The 17,765-nt window shown below is 44.8% G+C and overlaps 1 protein-coding gene across 1 annotated transcript in view; it reads right to left on the bottom strand.

Annotated features, from left to right (window-relative positions):
• Positions 1-216: 216 nt before the first annotated feature.
• Positions 217-17,765, bottom strand: part of VWF (von Willebrand factor) — a 152,831-nt gene continuing 135,282 nt past the window's right edge. The window contains exons 48-52 of the mRNA XM_075162771.1: positions 16,926-17,024; positions 15,416-15,544; positions 13,688-13,727; positions 2,413-2,510; positions 217-559 (exon numbers count right to left, since the gene is read on the bottom strand). Of these exons, the coding sequence (XP_075018872.1) occupies positions 371-559; positions 2,413-2,510; positions 13,688-13,727; positions 15,416-15,544; positions 16,926-17,024 (555 nt within the window). The 3' untranslated portion in view covers positions 217-370. The remainder of the gene's footprint in view (positions 560-2,412; positions 2,511-13,687; positions 13,728-15,415; positions 15,545-16,925; positions 17,025-17,765) is intronic.

Below are 17,765 nucleotides of genomic sequence, written 5' to 3'. Positions count from 1 at the left end.
GCAAGTGCAATGTCTCTGAAGACAATGCTAAGTGCTTTGGGATATGTTCTTTAAGTAGACGCAACTGTTTCTGTTACTGTATTGTGGTTTTGCCTTTTTTTTGTTTGTTTGTTTGTTTTTTAATAATGTGGATTACCTTCCATGGTGAAGATGAAGAGAACAATACAATCTGCAGTATCTTATCTATAAGCAACCCCCCGAATAATCAGGAAATGCTCCATTGTGCTAGTAAGTTTTATTGTTTGCTATGTTGATACAATTAGTTAGTCAGGATTCTACTGGATAATACGATCTACAGAGAGAAAATGGGGCTTGCACTGTAAGGTTCCTTCATCATAAAACTTGAGATTACTGGGCTTCTTAGAAATATTCAGTCTGTACACTTCCGGGAATAGCATTCACACTGAGAGGCAGAAGGGATGTAATGCTGCACCACTGTCCCATTGGCACACCGGAGGGGGATCGTGACTATGGTTGTTTGAGTGGCTGTACAGCAGCTGCACAGGTCTTCCCATTTCCCTGTCTGAACAGAGTATCTGGTATTGCTTCTGCACTTGCCCTAAATGGGAAAAAGAGATACCAAGTTTGAACAGTGCCAGACCTCAGATCAGAATCCAGATTCTTCCCTTCAAAACATCCATGGATGACTTTGCCTGGAGTTCAGTGCTCTGCTGTAAAACACAAACTCAGAAACAGGCATCTGATTCCAGAGTGTGGGGTGCTGGTCAAAAAGTAATGTCTTATAAGCATAAGCATTGCAAAGGAGAGGTGAAGAAACTGGTCACACAAAACGCCCCTATAATTTAAAATACCATAGGTGATGTCCAGGGCTATTTTGTTGGCTTCTAAGCACATATGGTTATCGTCTCAGCTGTATGAGATCATGTTTTCAGAAAGTGCTTTAGCCCAAATGTTGCAAGCCACATATCCATTGTTGTCCTGCTGGTTGCTATTTTTCCTTGTTCTACTCGTCTGGCCATTTTACTGATTTAGACCAAGCTGTCAATGCCTGTAGCTATAGGCTTTCATGATGTAAAAACAAATGGCCACACATCAAACTCTGTCAGAGTCCATTTATTTTTGTGGCTCTGTGGTCTTATTTCTGAGATTAATACAAAAAACATGCATAGCATTATCAGGGAGAACTTTACAAAAACTGTACTCAATATGAGCTATAGCAGGAGTGTTCAGTTTACTCAATACATGGCCAGAGTCACAATATAAAATCCGCACTTTTGCAGGGGAAACTTCAATACATACGACTTCATGGATAAGGACCTGATTATCATTGCCTTTGTGGACAGGACAAGAGGTCAAGAATATTTTTTTTTTTTTTTTAATGAAAGGTAAGTGGTTTTGTTGTTGTTCTTAAAGCTTCCACTCTTATTAAGACTTGTGTAGCAAATGAAGGCCCTTTGCCAGGTAGCTATCTGAAAAGCCTGGGCATGTATGCCCTTAATACTTCTCCTCTCTGTTCCCATTCTTTTCACAATAGTCATGGGAAAGAGGGAGACTCATTTTGCCTACTGCCTTAACTAAAAAGAATACTCAAGGGGCTGGGTGCAAGCCATCTTCTTGACTGCCACCCTTGTATGCCATAGTTTGGATTGTATACAATCCTTGTATGAAGATCTGAATCTCAGATTGAGCAGCTGTCCTGCTACAACCCACTCTGGGAAGAGAATGTCGTCTTTGGTTCCCAGTCTCAGAAAAATGGGAACATCCAGAAGGGAAGCCATGTTCCTGTTTCAGATGGAAGTTGCCCTATAAGGTGTAAGCAGTGATGGGCAGATTAAACCAGATTAAGCTTTTAATCTGATTATGGAAGAAATGCACAAGACATGCAGAACACAACAGCTTAGTGCTTAGGCTAATAAAGGAGTCATAGAGCTAATAGAGCACAAAAGTCAAATCATAGCACTCAAGTTTAAATGTCTTTTAAAGTATCTATCTATTTAGTATGCATCTAAATACCTATCTACACTCTCACAAATCAACTTCAGAGCCTGAAGAGCTCTGTGTGCTTAACTGTAGACTCAGATCTGAAAATCAACTTCACTAATACTAAGATAAAAATTCTCTTTTTTATGTAGAAAGTCCTAACAAAGCCACTTCAAAGTCATTAATTTCTGATGGAAGCAAAGGAGAGTGGTATGAACAAAGCCTTTGTGTCTAACATACGTGCCTTTTTTCATGCTGGCTTGAATAAGGAAAATTCAGCATCACCAAATTACTTTAAGAAATAAGTGCCAATGAGGTTTACACTGTCTGAGTGAATCAATGAGAAGGACAGAAACTGATGCTCTGCTTACTGAAGTGAAGCCGTAGTGGAGGCAAAGGTTTCCCTTGTGGAAGACAGAAAGGTGACAAGGGCAGGTCTTGGGACGGGGAGGGGTTGCTTTTGTTATTTACCTCACAGTGAGAAATAGGCACTTCCTTTTCAGCCACACATCCATTGATATTAGTATACTGCAGTCTGGTGCTTACTGGTCGACATTCCACTTCCACACCTACCAAGTTAAAAAAAAAAAAAAAGGAAAAAAAAGTGTTTGACAGTGCTGGCAATTGCTTTTTTTAACTCCCTTCCCCTTATTACTGAAATTGCTGTTAGTGAGGTGTCCTTACTGGTAAAATCCCTAGCAAGAGAATTAGGTGTGTCTTCTTAGAGTAATTAATGTAGAGCTGTGTGATTTTAATCATAGAATCATTAAGGTTGGAAAAGACCTCTAAGATCATCGTGTCCAACCATCAACCCAACACACCATGCCCACTACACCATGTCCCTAAGGGTCTCATCTACACGTCTTTTAAATACTTCCAGGGATGGTGACTCCACCACTTCCCTGGGCAGCCTGGTCCAAGGCCTGACCACTCTTTCAGTAAAGAAATTTCTCCTAATGTCCAATCTAAACCTCCCCTGGCGCAACTTGAGGACATTTCCTCTCGTCCTATCGCTAGCTACTTGGGAGAAGAGACCAACATCCACCTCGCTACAACCTCCTTTCAGGTAGTTGTAGAGCACGATGAGATCTCCCCTCAGCCTCCTCTTCTCCAGGCTAAACAACCCCAGTTCCCTCAGCCGCTCCTCATAAGACTTGTGCTCCAGACCCTTCACCAGCTTCGTTGCCCTCCTCTGGACACGCTCCAGCACCTCCATGTCCTTCTTGTAGTGAGGGGCCCAAAACTGAACACAGTATTCGAGGTGCGGCCTCACCAGTGCCGAGTACAGGGGCACAATCACCTCCCTACTTCTGCTGGCCACACTATTTCTAATACAGGCCAGGATGCCGCTGGCCTTCATGTTCAGCCGGCTGTCAACCAACACCCCCAGGTCCTTCTCCTCCGGGCAGCTTTCCAGCCACTCTTCCCCAAGCCTGTAGCGTTGCCTGGGGTTGTTGTGGCCGAAGTGCAGGACCCGGCACTTGGCCTTGTTGAACCTCATACAATTGGCCTCAGCCCATCGATCCAGCCTGTCCAGGTCCCTCTGCAGAGCCTTCCTACCCTCCAGCAGATCAACACTCCCGCCCAGCTTGGTGTCGTCTGCAAACTTACTGAGGGAGCACTCGATCCCCTCGTCCAGATCGTTGATAAAGATATTGAACAGGACCGGCCCCAGTACTGAGCCCTGGGGAACACCGCTCGTGACCGGCCGCCAACTGGATTTAACTCCGTTCACCACAACTGTCTGGGCTCGGCCGTCCAGCCAGTTTTTTACCCAGCAAAGAGTGCACCTGTCTAAGCCGTGAGCCACCAGCTTCTCTAGGAGAATGCTGTGGGAGACAGTGTCAAAGGCTTTACTGAAGTCCAGGTAGACCACATCCACAGCCTTTCCCTCATCCACCAGGCGGGTCACCTGGTCATAGAAGGAGATCAGGTTGGTCAAGCAGGACCTGCCTTCCATGAACCCGTGCTGGCTGGGCCTGATCCCCTGGTTGTCCCGGACATGGCTCATGTGCGCCCTCAAAACGAACCACTCCATGATCTTCCCCGGCACCGAGGTCAGGCTGACTGGCCTGTAGTTCCCCGGATCCTCCTTCCGGCCCTTCTTATAGATGGGCGTCACATTGGCGAGCCTCCAGTCGTCTGGAACCTCCCCTGTTAACCAGGACTGCTGGTAAATGATGGAGAGCGGCTCGGCAAGCTCCTCCGCCAGCTCCCTCAGTACCCTCGGGTGGATCCCATCCGGCCCCATAGACTTGTGAACGTCCAGGTGGTGTAGCAGGTCGTTAACTGCTTCCTCTTGAATTATGAGGGGTTTATCCTGCTCGTCGTCCTTGTCTTCCAGCTCAGGGGGCTGAGTACCCTGAGGATAACCGCTCTGACTATTAAAGACTGAGGCAAAGAAGGCATTGAGTACCTCAGCCTTATCCTTGTCCTTGATGGCAATGTTCCCCCCCGCATCCAATAGAGGATGGAGATTCTCCTTGGCTCTCCTTTTGTCATTAATATACTTGTAAAAACATTTTTTGTTGTCTCTCACGACAGTGGCCAGGTTGAGTTCTAGCCGGGCTTTTGCCTTTCTAATTTCCTCTCTGCACGACCTAACGAGATCCCTGTACTCTTCTTGAGTTGCCTGCCCCTTCTTCCACAAGTGATAAACTCTCCTTTTTTTCCTGAGTCCCAGCCAGAGCTCCCCATTCAGCCAGGCCGGTCGTCTTCCCCGCCCGTTCTTCTTGCGGCACATGGGGACAGCCCGCTCCTGCGCCTTTAAGACTTCCTTCTTGAAGAACGTCCAGCCTTCCTGGACCCCTTTGCCCTTCAGGACTGTCCCTCAAGGGACCCTCTCGACCAGTGTCCTGAGCAGGCCAACGTCCGCCCTCTGGAAGTCCATGGTAGCGGTTTTGCTGGCCCCCCTCTTTACTTCACCAAGAATCGAGAATTCTACCATTTCATGGTCGCTAAGCCCAAGCTGGCCTCCAACCACCACATCTCCCACCAGTCCTTCTCTGTTTGTGAACAGCAGGTCAAGCGAGGCACCTCCCCTAGTGGGCTCGCTTACCAGCTGCGTCAGGAAGTTATCCTCCACACACTCTAGGAACCTCCTCGACTGCTTCCTCTCTGCCGTGTGGTATTTCCAGCAGACGTCCGGAAAGTTGAAGTCCCCCACGAGAACAAGGGCTAGCGACTGGAGACTTCTGCCAGCCTCTTGCAGAATATTTCGTCTGCCTCCTCATCCTGGCTAGGTGGTCTATAACAGACTCCCAGCAGGATATCTGCCTTGTTGGCCTTCCCCTTCATCCTTACCCACAAGCACTCGACCTCGTCATCACTACCATCGAGCTCTAGACAGTCGAAGCACTCCCTAACATACAGGGCTACCCCACCGCCTCTCCTTCCTCGCCTGTCCCTTCTGAAGAGCTTATAGCCATCCATTGCAGCACTCCCATCGTAAGACTCATCCCACCATGTTTCCGTGATGGCGACTAAGTCATAGCTACCCCGCTGCACAATGGCTTCCAGCTCCTCCTGTTTGCCACCCATGCTGCGTGCATTGGTATAGATGCACTTGAACTGGGCTGCCGATTTCTCCCCCGACACTGGCGTGCCGCCCCTAGGCTCTTCTCTAGTGAGCCTGGTTTTATCCCCTTCCCCCTTCGAATCTAGTTTAAAGCCCTCTCGATGAGCCCCGCCAACTCATACGCGAGAATCCTTTTCCCCCTGCGAGACAGCTGAACTCCGTCCGTCGCCAGCAGGCCCGGTGCCGTGTAAACCTCCCCATGGTCAAAGAAGCCAAAATTCTGCCGATGGCACCAGCCCCTAAGCCACGTGTTGATCCTATGAGTTTTCCTGTTCCCTTCAGTATTCCTCCCCGCCACTAAAGGGATTGAGGAAAACACTACATGTGCTCCCGATCCTCCCACCAGTCGCCCCAGCACCCTGAAGTCCCTTTTGATCGCTTCGGGACTTCTCTCTGCAACCTCCTCACTGCCAGCCTGCATAACCAGTAGCGGGCAGTAATTGGAGGCCTGCACAAGACTAGGGAGCTTCCTAGTAATGTCCTTCACCCGGGCCCCAGGGAGGCAGCAGACTTCCCTGTGGGATGGGTCTGGCCGACAAATTGGGCCCTCGGTCCCCCTCAGAAGGGAATCACCTGTGACAATTACCTTCCTTTTTTTCTTAGCAGAGGCAGTTGTAATGCGTGGGGCTGGCTGCCTCGCCTCAGGCAACCCCCTGGATGGGCCTTCATCTGCGTCCTCGTTTGTCTGGCCCTCAAGTTCCAGAGCCCCATATCTGTTGTTTAGGGGCAACTGAAAAGGTTGAGGTGAGGGAGGCCGGGCGGGGGTTCGCCTGGCGCCCCGAGCAGGGACCTGTGTCCATTCCCCTCCGTCGCCTGGGTCTCCTCCTTCTGCCTGGTGGCAAGAGGGCAGGGGTTCCTCTGCTTCTTGCAGAGCCTCCATGTGCTGCCCTTGCCTCAGGGACAGTAGGGTGCGGCTCCACCAATCTATCTCCCTCTCGCACTCCCTGATACTCCTTAGCCTCTCCACTTCCTCCTTCAGCTCTGCCACCAGGCTGAGCAGATCATCCACCTGGTCGCAGCGCACACAGGCGTCGTCTCTGCTGCCCTCCTGTACAAGGGACAGCCTCAGGCACTCCCTGCAGCCGGAGGCCTGGACAGATGTGTGTTTGCGTAGGGGCTCCGTCTGGGTCGCCACGTTTCTCCTGGCGATGGCTTTCGGCCGAGTGGATACCATGGCCAGGTCCTCTTCTGGGATAGGCGACGACCACGAGTTGCGCGAGCCTCTGGAGCCTGGAGGGGGCTGCGCCCTGCTCGCACGCCCTGCCGGCGCGAACTGCCGCGCCCTGGTCGCCGCCCTCCGGGTCGCTCGCGCTCCCTGGGGGCTGCTCTTGTACCTGAGGGGGTTTGGCCGCCGTCCCTCCTGTCCCCGTCCACGCTGAGTCAGAGCTGCCGCTCGTCAGGAGCTCGCTCCTCCGGCTCGGGGGAGGGGGGCTGGGGCTCCCTCTCGCTCCCTGCGCTTTTGCCTTCGCGGTTTTTGCCGCGGTTTTGCCGTTTCAGGAAGGGTCCCCCGGTGCGATCCTCCGCTCCGGAGCCCTTCGCCTCGGTGGCTTCGAATCACACTACAGCCCTAAAATTCCACTGGAGATCAGAGTTTCCCTCATGTTTCTTTTCAATTGACTGCTTTGTTTTAAAGTCACGTTGCCACCTAATGTCTGCCTTTTACCTGTTGGCTTCTGCGTTAGATAACTCTCCTTTTAAAGATAGTTCAATGGGCAAGAAGGCGCACAGGAAAAAGATGACACACATGGGAACCCCAATAACCTAATCAGAGAAACAAAGCACCCTGACCTGGCTATTCCTGGGGCTGTCACAAGAGAGAGATCCCATTGTTGGGATGATGCCTTTCAAGATGAGTCAGTGGGAGCAGCTCTCCAGACCACCTTACAGACTGAGGTGGGTCGCTGCCTTCAGGACTGTGTGGGACTCCTTATGCGGTGCTAGGGAAGAACATTTTGGGATTCTGCAAGACTTACTTGTCATGGGATTTTTAGGGGAGGAACCAAAGGCAGGGGAAGAGAGGGATTAAGGTGGTTTGGTGAGGAACAAGCATGGGAAAATGGATGGATAAAGGCATAAAGTGCGCTGGTTGCATGTTAAACAGCTGCTGGTCCATACTTTTGTCTGACCTTGCCCTACGTTTGATCACTGCAGTCTGTCCTGTCTTCTTATTAAAGTCCATTTCTAACTACTTGTCCTGGGTGATGGACTCTCTGTTCTGTGTGGATGTGTGTGTATGCAGGGGTAAGTGCCAGCAGCTGGAACTGGACCACAGGTCATGGGGCCCATGAGTCTGGGTTAGCAGGGATGCGGGACCAGTTACTGGACAGAGCGAGTGCCTAAGAGCACTAAGGACCTTCATCCTGATCAGCCAGAGGGGAGATCAGGATGAGAATGTGGGTGCTGTTTGTGCTTGCCAGAGTACTGAGTGTTTCTCTGTGTGTACATAAAGAATGTGTGTGTGCACGCTGTATACACATGTTTGCGTGTGTGCCTATTGGGACGCATGCTCAGTCTCACTGTTGCCTGGACCTGGGGACATGGAGCTATGGCAGCCTCACCTCTATCCGGCTCCTAGATTTGACAACTCTTAACAGTCCTTGCACATGTGCTGGATATTGCAGAAAACTAACGTGGCAAAAAGAAAAACTAGGAAGAAAGAAATAAAATTAGAAACCTAATTCTATGAAAATCTAAATTGGGTTCAATGGGAACTTTTCCACTGTCTTCAGTAAGTCATGAAATACTCTGATACTTGTTTTCCAATACTTTTTGCTCTTTGTGTTAGGTAAATTCTGCCTGTTTTTTTCCGTTTAACGAGAAATCCACACAAGAAGCAGTAGGTCTGGATTTGTTATGTGTGGAGGGTGCCAGAATCTTCTGATCCCTCTTTGTGAAGTGAGGTTGGTTTGCTATGATCTGTTAACTGCAGTAGTCGATGGTGACTCTGCTCCTTCACTTTCGAAGGGAACTTCGCCATTGACATGCTCAAATACAGACTAATCCAGAATATTTTGTTCTGAACACTCTTGTCTGTTTTAGTCCACATCTAAAGACTTGTGAAGGAGCTAAAGCTTTTTAAGTTAATATTTTATTCACTGCAAACAGCAGTTCTTTGTAGTATTAATATAGTGTTATGCCTCTGTAAAGACAGGCTCCTACTTTTACTCATTTCTAGCTAACCAATGGAATTTCTGTATTTACCAGAATACTGGACTATTTTTTACGTACTACACAACAGCATTTCAGAGAGCTGAAGGAATTCAGCTGGCCAACTGTACAACTAAGTAGATACATAAATTGAAGAGAAATGTATCCATCTTCCTAGCAGCAAACATAGCTTTCAATACCTTTTCCATGGGAATGTTAGTACCAAATTGGCTCTGTGCCTTGCTAAGGCTTTATATTTCATTTAAAAAAAAAAAAAAAAAAGCTTAGAAAGTGTTTCTGGCTCCAGGGCTGAAACTGCCAGTTCTCTTTTAATGATTTCATCACTTCATTTGATAAAACTTATCCACCTGGAAGGAATACACAGTTGTGTCCGCACAACTGAAAAGCCCAAACAAAATAATTGTCATCAGACTCAACACAGCTTCATCACCTTTTTAATCCTGACTTATCGACTTGTTCTCGAGTTACTTTACACTCATTTACTGTTTTTGTAGACTGTGCCTCCTTTGCAAAGGCAAGTGCTTGTAACTTAACAAGACATATGCAATTGAGATCAACAGGGAAAAGAGGTAAGAAGCGGAGATGCAACTTCTTTGTTAAGTGGGAAAACAAGGAATATCCTTTGCAAATAATCAAGTCCTTTGTTAGTACCACAAAAATCTAATGAGAAAAGAAGCCTATTCACTTATGCTCCTACGTACTTAAAACCTGGAACAATCCCCTCAGACACACTAACAAACTCCAGTTGCCACAGCATAACATAGAAAGGGAAACTGGATTCTTAAAGAACATTTGCTCAAAGCCATGTAGGACACTACTGAACCAAAGGCATGACCCTGAGCTATGCTTTGAACTTGAGAGAACATGTTCTTTGCCCAATTCTTTATGGTACTGAGGTGTCTGAAAGACAAACTCTCTCAAGACCTGGGAAGGCAATGTAACCTATATCTAAGTCTCTGTGTCCATGAGAAACTGATTATTCTCTTATCTGACTTTTAAGAACAATTAAATTACTCTGGTTTTACAGTAGCTTTGTCAAGCCTTGGTGTTCCCTGTACAGTATGCCACAGACTGCATGTTGCTACTGAGTGCCCTGGTAGAAAGGTATAAATACAGAGGAGAGAGAAAGAGAATCTGGTATCTAGAAGTATCTGTTTGATTCAAAGCTATGTGTTAATCACCATCCTTCAATTGATAACCCCTGGTTAGTTGGCTGGATGCAGTATGTTGGCTTTTTCCTTATGAAGGGCCCTGAATAGAGAAGTGACCGGGAATAGGACTGTGCTGTAATATGGGACTTCTCAGTTTTGAGCTATATCCAAGCAAACATCAATGGGATGTTTGGGATTCCCATCAATGGGAATAAGGATTTGAAGGCCCATAGTTTTTAGGCATGTGATATTTCACTTAGATCAGTTTGCTTTTGCTGCTGCAAGGAGGTATCACTTTTAAATCATTATAACTGTAAATAAATATATGTATTGAGCTGTGCTCATTTGGAACTGGGTTTCTCCTCTCCTCAATTGCAGTGGTAGGCATTCTCAATTAGTAGAGCCTGCCCACCAGCCTGTCTTTTAAATCTTAAAATCTGTTTTTGTTAATAAATAATTTTCAGTATTCCTTACTTGAAGCTTGGTAGATTAACGCTTTCTTAACTAAATTACCTGTTTAAGCCAGTTGATGACAGTCTATCTCAATAGCTTTCCGACTTCTATTTCTCAAGCCGGAACTTAGTGATTATACAGACAGGCAATGGCTGCAAACTCGCTAGGAGTTAACGTCCTTCATCAGGAGTATTATTACAGCAATTACTGTGCCAGTGTGGTGATGGGCTGCTATGCTGGCCATCTTTTATTTATTAGCACATGCATAGAGAAAAAAAAAAAGAGATAGCGGAACACAGGCAAGATGTTGATATTCTGACCTTAAAAGAGAATATCAATCTTCTGTTACTTTTTTTTTATATATTTTTTAAACGAGCTACAGTATTATTAATTTTTTACTTACAAAGGAGAAAACTGAGAGGTTGTCTGTTCACAAAAGCATCAGAGATTCATTTTAGAAATGAGAACCCAACCCTGCAAGCCTTCCTCATGTAAGCAAACCCTTCCTACGCTCACAGCCTGACTGAGGTTTGGATTATCTACACAATGATACATGAAATTAAGAGTTGCAGGACTGACTCCTAAACTGCCGAATTTAAGATGCAATCAGGCTGTTCAAGAAGAATGCACCTTTGACAAGCATTTCCCCTACCATTTTTGGATTATTACATTATTGAAAACCAATCAAAATTACATTACTGCCACCAGGATTTTTTTCATAGAATCATAGAATAGTTTGGGTTGGAAGGGACCTTTAAAGGTCATCTAGTCCAAACCCCCTGCAATGGACAGGGACATCTTCAACTAGATCAGATTGCTCAGAGCCCCGTCCAACCTCACCTTGAATGTCCCCAGGGATGGGGCATCTACCACCTCTCTGGGAAACCTGTTCCAGTGTTTCACCACCCTCATTGTAAAAAAGTTCTTCTTTATATCTAGTCTAAATCTACCCTGTTTTAGTTCAAAACCATTCCCCCTTGTCCTGTCTCAACAGGCCCTGCTAAAAAGTTTGTCCCCATCTTTCTTATAAGCCCCCTTCAAGTATTACAAGGCTGCAATAAGGTTTCCCCAAAGCCTTCTCTTCTCCAGGCTGAATAACCCCGATTCTCTCAGTCTTTCTGCATAGGAGAGGTGTTCCATCCCTCTGATCATTTTCGTGGCCCTCCTTTGGACCTGCTCCAACAGGCCTATGTCTTTCTTGTGCTGAGGGCTCCAGACCTGGACACAGTACTCCAGGTGGGGTCTCACCAGAGCAAAGTAGAGGGGCAGAATCACCTCCCTCGACCTGCTTATGTCCAGCTTTTCATCCACCAGTACCCCCAAGTCCTTCTCAGCAGGGCTGCTTTCAATCCCTTCATCCCCCAGCCTGTATTGATACCAGGCGTTGCCCCGACTCAGGTGCAGGATCTTGTACTTGGCCTTGTTGAACCTCAAGAGGTTCACATGAGCCCACTTCTCAAGCTTGTCCAGGTCCCTCTGGATGGCATCCCATCCCTCACGCGTGTCAACCGCACCACTCAGCTTGGTGTCATCTGCAAACTTGTTGAAGGTGCACTCGATCCCACTGTCTATGTCACTGATGAAGATATTAAACAGTACTGGTACCAATACGGAGCCCTGTGGGACACCACTCGTCACTGATCTCCATCTGGACATTGAGCTATGACCAATACCCTCTGGGTGCATCCATCCAACCAATTCCTCATCCACCGGACAGTCCACCCATCAAATCCATATCTCTCCAGTTTAGAGGGAAGGATGTTGTGGGGGACCGTGTCAAAGGCCTTACAGAGGTCTAGATAGATGACATCTATAGCTCTTTCTTTGTCCACTGATGTAATCACTCTATCATAGAAGGCCACTAGGTTGGTCAGGTAGGACTTGCCCTTGGTGAAGCCATGCTGGCTGTCTTGGATCACCTCCGAGTCCTCCATGTGCCTTAGCATAGCTTCCAGGAGGATCTGCTCCATGATCTTCCCAGGCACAGAGGTGAGATTGTAATTCCCCGGATCTTCCTTCTCGAATATGATGGATAGTGGCTTAGCAACTTCATCCGCCAGCTCTTTCAGGACCCACAGATGGATCTCATCGGGCCCCATGGACTTGAGCACCTTCAGGTTCCTTAGATGGTCTCGAACCTGATCTTCTGCTACAGTGGTTAGCTCTTCATTCTCCGAGTCCCCGTCTTTGCCTTCTGCGGCGTGGGCGGTGAGGCTCGAGCACTTGCCGGTGAAGACCGAGGCAAAAAAGTCATTGAGTACCTCCGCCTTCTCCATATCCCAGGTAACCAGGTCTCCCATTTTGTTCTGGAGAGGGCCCACATTTTCCCTAGTCTTCCTTTTGTCCCCAACATTCCTATAGAAGCTTTTCTTGTTGTCCTTGACATCCCTGGCCAGATTTAATTCTATTGGGGCTTTAGCTTTCCTAACCTGATCCCTGGCTGCTCGGACAATTTCTCTGTATTCCTCCCAGGCTACCTGTCCTTGCTTCCACCCTCTGTAGGCTTCCTTTTTGTGTTTGAGTGTGTCCAGGACCTCCTTGTTCATCCATGCAGGCCTCCTGGTGTTTTTGCCCGATTTCCCTTTTGTTGGGATGCATCACTCCTGAGCTTGGAGGAGGTGATCCTTGAATATTAACCAGCTTTCTTGCACCCCTCTTCCCTCCAGGGTTTTGTCCCATGGCACTCTACCAAGCAGATCCCTGAAGAGGCCAAAGTCTGCTCTCCGGAAGTCCAGGGTAGTGAGCTTGCTGTGCATCCTCCTCAGTACCCTAAAGATCTTGAACTCCACAGTTTCATGGTCACTGCAGCCAAGGCTGCCCTTGAGGTTCACATTCTCCACCAGCCCCTCCTTGTTGGTGAGAACAAGGTCCAGCATAGCACCTCTCCTTATTGGCTCCTCTTCCACTTGGAGAAAGAAGTTATCATCAACGCATTCCAGGAACCTCCCGGATTGCTTATGCCCTGCTGTGTTGTCCCTGCAACAGATATCAGGATGGTTGAAGTCCCCCATGAGGACCAGGGCTTTTGCTAAATTCATTTTAAGTTGATTGATTATTCATGAAGTGGTTGCCTCAGGTAATGCGGCTTGTCAACCTGTGTGTGCAATACTGTTCCTGTTATCTTTAGATAAACAATAAAATAAAACGTTCATAATTAACATCTGCATAAAATGTGGAGAGTATCTATTTCTTTCTAAGCACTTGTGAATACTGTCAAAACACATGTTCTAGTGGACAAAACATGACAGCAGTATCCCAAGCAGAGGGCACACTTGTTGGTGATTTGTTTTAACCACATTGCTTAGCTCTGTTTCATTAAACTGCAGAACGTAGCTCCTTACCCAGTAGCTTACACTCTCTACAATTTCCATACAAGACTTTTGGCTTATTTACTTACATGTGTCACAGCAGGTATTGCCAATTTTTGCAATTCTGCCCTAAAACAATAAAAAAAGAAAACTTCTATTTTGGCCCAAGTAATACACATTTGTTCTACTGGAAGAATATAAAGCGATGTTTAAAACGGTATTAAGCAAGAAAATTGTATTTCTATATTGTACAAAAATATAAATCTACATTAGTAATCATGTCTTTATCCATTTTAAGGTTTTGAACTTGTGATTGTATTTGTTGATAGCTGATTGGAAATAATTTACTATATCAGCAAGTTCAATACCTGAAAATATTGCTTTCACCTTATATTGGGAGCTTTCTAAAGTAAAGATATTGAATACAAATAAATTTCTGGGAATGAGAGTGATAGAACCAATAGCATTCAAGTCTTATGTCTGTTTAAGGAAGGAAATTAAACAGTCCCTCTTGACTTTTTTAGCAACATAGATGAAAGCTTGCCTATTCCACAACAGATGAAAATGTACAGGCAAATCATCATAAAATATCACATCTGTCAAGAGCCAAAAATTTTTTTTTTCTTGTTTCATTACTACCATGTAGAAAATAATTCTCAGAAATATATGTATGGTGGAAAATTACTGAAAACCCTTAGTGAAAGGAAAAATGAAGAAATATTTATACTGCAGGGTGATGCCATTGCTGCACTAAACACCTGAACTTACATGCAAAAGTTTGGAGGCTTTTTTAATTAAAAAACCTAAACTTTCCAGCTGTAACTAGATGAAAACCACTGATTTTATAGCTGAAATAGTTCATTTTTTTGGATGGGAGGAGAATATGGGAAGTTCTGGTTAAAAAGTAAAGTATTAATTGATTTTTCAATGAGGACCTTTAGAATATGATAATAAACCCAAGCCTGGGACATAATCCAACATTTTTCTAAATCTTTGTTTGTATAACAAAACTGTATGAGCTACAGTAACTTCACAAAGTGAGAAATACAATGTAGAAGCTTTATTTTTGCTGCATTATCAAATATCAAATCCTCCATTTGCTTGATGTGTATGTAGAGAGAGGTTTGGGCACAAGCTTTGTTAAAGGTTTCCTGCTTCCTGTCATGCCCAAGAAAATGGGGACAGGTGGATATAAACACCTGCGTGATGCTAGATGAGCAAAAGCAGGACCCCATGTGCTACACCCCAAACTGCACTCTGTTTCTCAGTGTATGGCTAACCTCAAATCACAGGAAAGATGGGTGGATGCGTCAAGCGGGGTTTTTATTATACCATTATACCAAACAACTGCAAATGTGGAAGTTTGAGCTCTTCCTACAGCATTGTGAAAATTCCTTTCCCTAACCTCATATGAGGGTAGAGAAAAAATGTCTTAGCATTTCATATGCATATTCATAGAAAAAAAAGGGGCTGATCTGACTGTTTTCTCATTTTATGTAATTATCTACACAGTTTTGCTCTGAAAACACTCTTAGAACAACCATTTTCTTATGTTTGCTGCTTTATATGGAACAGAATTACTGCAAGCTCAGCATCTCCCCTGCAGTATAGTCCCACATAAAACCAGCATATATTTTAAAATAAAGAAAACTTACATTTTTCTAAATTTCAAAGAAAGTTCAAATTCAGTTTAGCCAAGGTGCTGGGAGAGGGTAGAGGTTTCCCACCCTAATACACATAAGGTACCTATATACAGAACCATAAACATGACAGAGTCTATTAGGAAACCTGGAAACAGGACCCATTTCACTACTTACTCCTTCAGCCAAACATCTTCTGGAATCAAATGGAGGACAGCCAGTGATTCTCCTTTCCCAGATAAATTCCCCTTTCTCATTTACTTTGCAGGAGTGGCTATCACAGCCATCCTGAAGTGATTCATTTGGCTGTAAAGATTTAAGGGCTGTTAGCTTTACACAGAAACAACATGGGACAGTAAGTTTTCAGGATACTATACAACCTGACTATTTCTTTACTTATATTTCAATTAATGCACCATGGTGGTGAAGTTTATAAAACATGGGAATCTTTAGTAAACAGAATTGTTTATCAACAAAGTCATCATCTTTTATTTAATTCCATAGTCATATTTATTACAGCTCAGTCAAGACTGCCAAAACCTGACCTTTTCCAGCTCTTAACAGAGAAGAAATTTCCATTGACTTAAAAGCAAAACTTGTCTAAGTGAGAAACTTGGGAGTTTGGCCTATGAATTGTCTTTTAAAGAGACATCTATATGAATATTTAACTTTTGGCTGAGTTGGGAGCTTCTTTAAGAAAATACATAAAACCACACACCCATACCCACTCACATAGAATCATAGAATCATTTAGGTTGGAAAAGACCTTTAAGATCATTGAGTCCAACCATTAACGTAACACTGCCAAGTCCACCACTAAACCATCCCTAAGCACCATGTTTACACGTCTTTTAAATACTTCCAGGGATGGTGACTCAACCACTTCTCTGGGCAGCCTGTTCCAATGCTTGACAACCCTTTCAGTGAAGAAATTTTTCCTAACATCCAATCTAAACCTCCCCTAGCACAACTTGAGACCATTTTCTCTTGTCCTATTGCTTGTAACTTGGGAGAGGGGACCGACCCCCACCTTGCTACAGCCTCCTTTCAGGTAGTTGTAGAGAGTGATAAGGTCTCCCCTCAGCCTCCTCTTCTCCAGACTAAACAACCCCAGTTCCCTCAGCTGCTCCTCATAAGACTTGTGCTCTAGACCCTTCAATAGCTTCATTGTTCTTCCCATACTCTCCCTATCTAAAATTTAGCTCAGGAATGGAATAAAAGAAAATGTTACATGCTGTTTCTTGTGACAAGCAGGTGGGTTTTAACCAGAAAAATATCCACTCCTGTTTAAAAACCTATCATGCTGGAGAAATTTTTCAAAATTCACATTTTCAACTTAGATTATCCATTTCTCATTTAAAATGAGGTTTTTAATTTTTTCTAAGTAGTTGTTTGAGCCGATATTCCAGTTAAAGTTCTTTGATAATATTCGTATTTGCAGGTGCATCTATAATGTCCCTCTAGATTTTTGCACTGTGGTATGAAGTGTCCTTTTTTTCATTTACAAACAACAACAACAAAGAACTTTCTTGAGAAACCATTCTGAAATATAAAAGAAAAGGCACTAGTAATACCATGCTGCCTAACCAAAAAGGAGGGGAAAAAATGCGCTTTCCTTGAGTTCACCAGAACTCTGTGCTACATTTACATTTACTCATAAGTAAAAGAAAGAGTGCTTAAAACTTACCTGAAGGTATTTAAGCCTTCCATCTCTGAGTCTGATGCCGCATGAAGTTGGCACACATTTTCCACAGCAAGAGCCAGGGATTTCCTGCCTTCTGTAATTCTAGAGGTAAAGGACATTTTTCTCGGTTTATTTTGTCTCAAGCATGCTTCCTACACTCATTTGTAGAGGTTTTTTTTTAAAAAAAGTCAGTGGACAAAGTGATAGCCAGCAAAATGCTTTTTTAAACAGTAGGACTAGACTGGCGTAATCTAATTAGTTGCATACTTTTGGTTTTTGTTTTATAAACGCTGGCATTAATCCTTGTACTGATTTATTATACAATAGGGAGAGAAGATTATTTCCAAGTACAAAGCCTCCCGTGTCCATTAAATCCAATATTCTTTGACTATAACAGTTGCAAGGTCAGGTCCACTAAACAACACATGACAGGAGGAAAGGGTAAGAAACTTATTAAAATGTTTTGAGTGACATACGGTTTGTATTTGTGGAGTGCAGGTGCTTCTCTGTAAAGGTAATGAATACAACAAAGTGCAACTTGGAAAAGTAGCTTGAAGTGCTTACACTAGGAGAAAAGGCAAGATAACCAGTAGGCAGCGGGCAGGGAAAGGGGAGAATAAGGCTAAGGTGGAAAATTTGGACTATGGAAAGAAAAAGAAAATGGCCTGATAAAACAAGAAATTAAAAAAAGCATCAGAAAGGTATGACAAAATAAAATTAAAAAGAAGAGAAAGAAAGGAGGAATAATGGAGCCCCACAAATGGCACAGGAAGGAAAAAACAGTGGCTGGGAAAGGAGCATGGGAGAATGAGCAGCACTAGATGGAGAGGAAGAAAGGTATAG

This window comes from Calonectris borealis, chromosome 1 (assembly GCF_964195595.1).
Source record: "Calonectris borealis chromosome 1, bCalBor7.hap1.2, whole genome shotgun sequence".
In the NCBI taxonomy this organism is placed as follows: Eukaryota; Metazoa; Chordata; class Aves; order Procellariiformes; family Procellariidae; genus Calonectris; species Calonectris borealis.
This window is presented reverse-complemented; position numbering and strand designations above follow the sequence as displayed.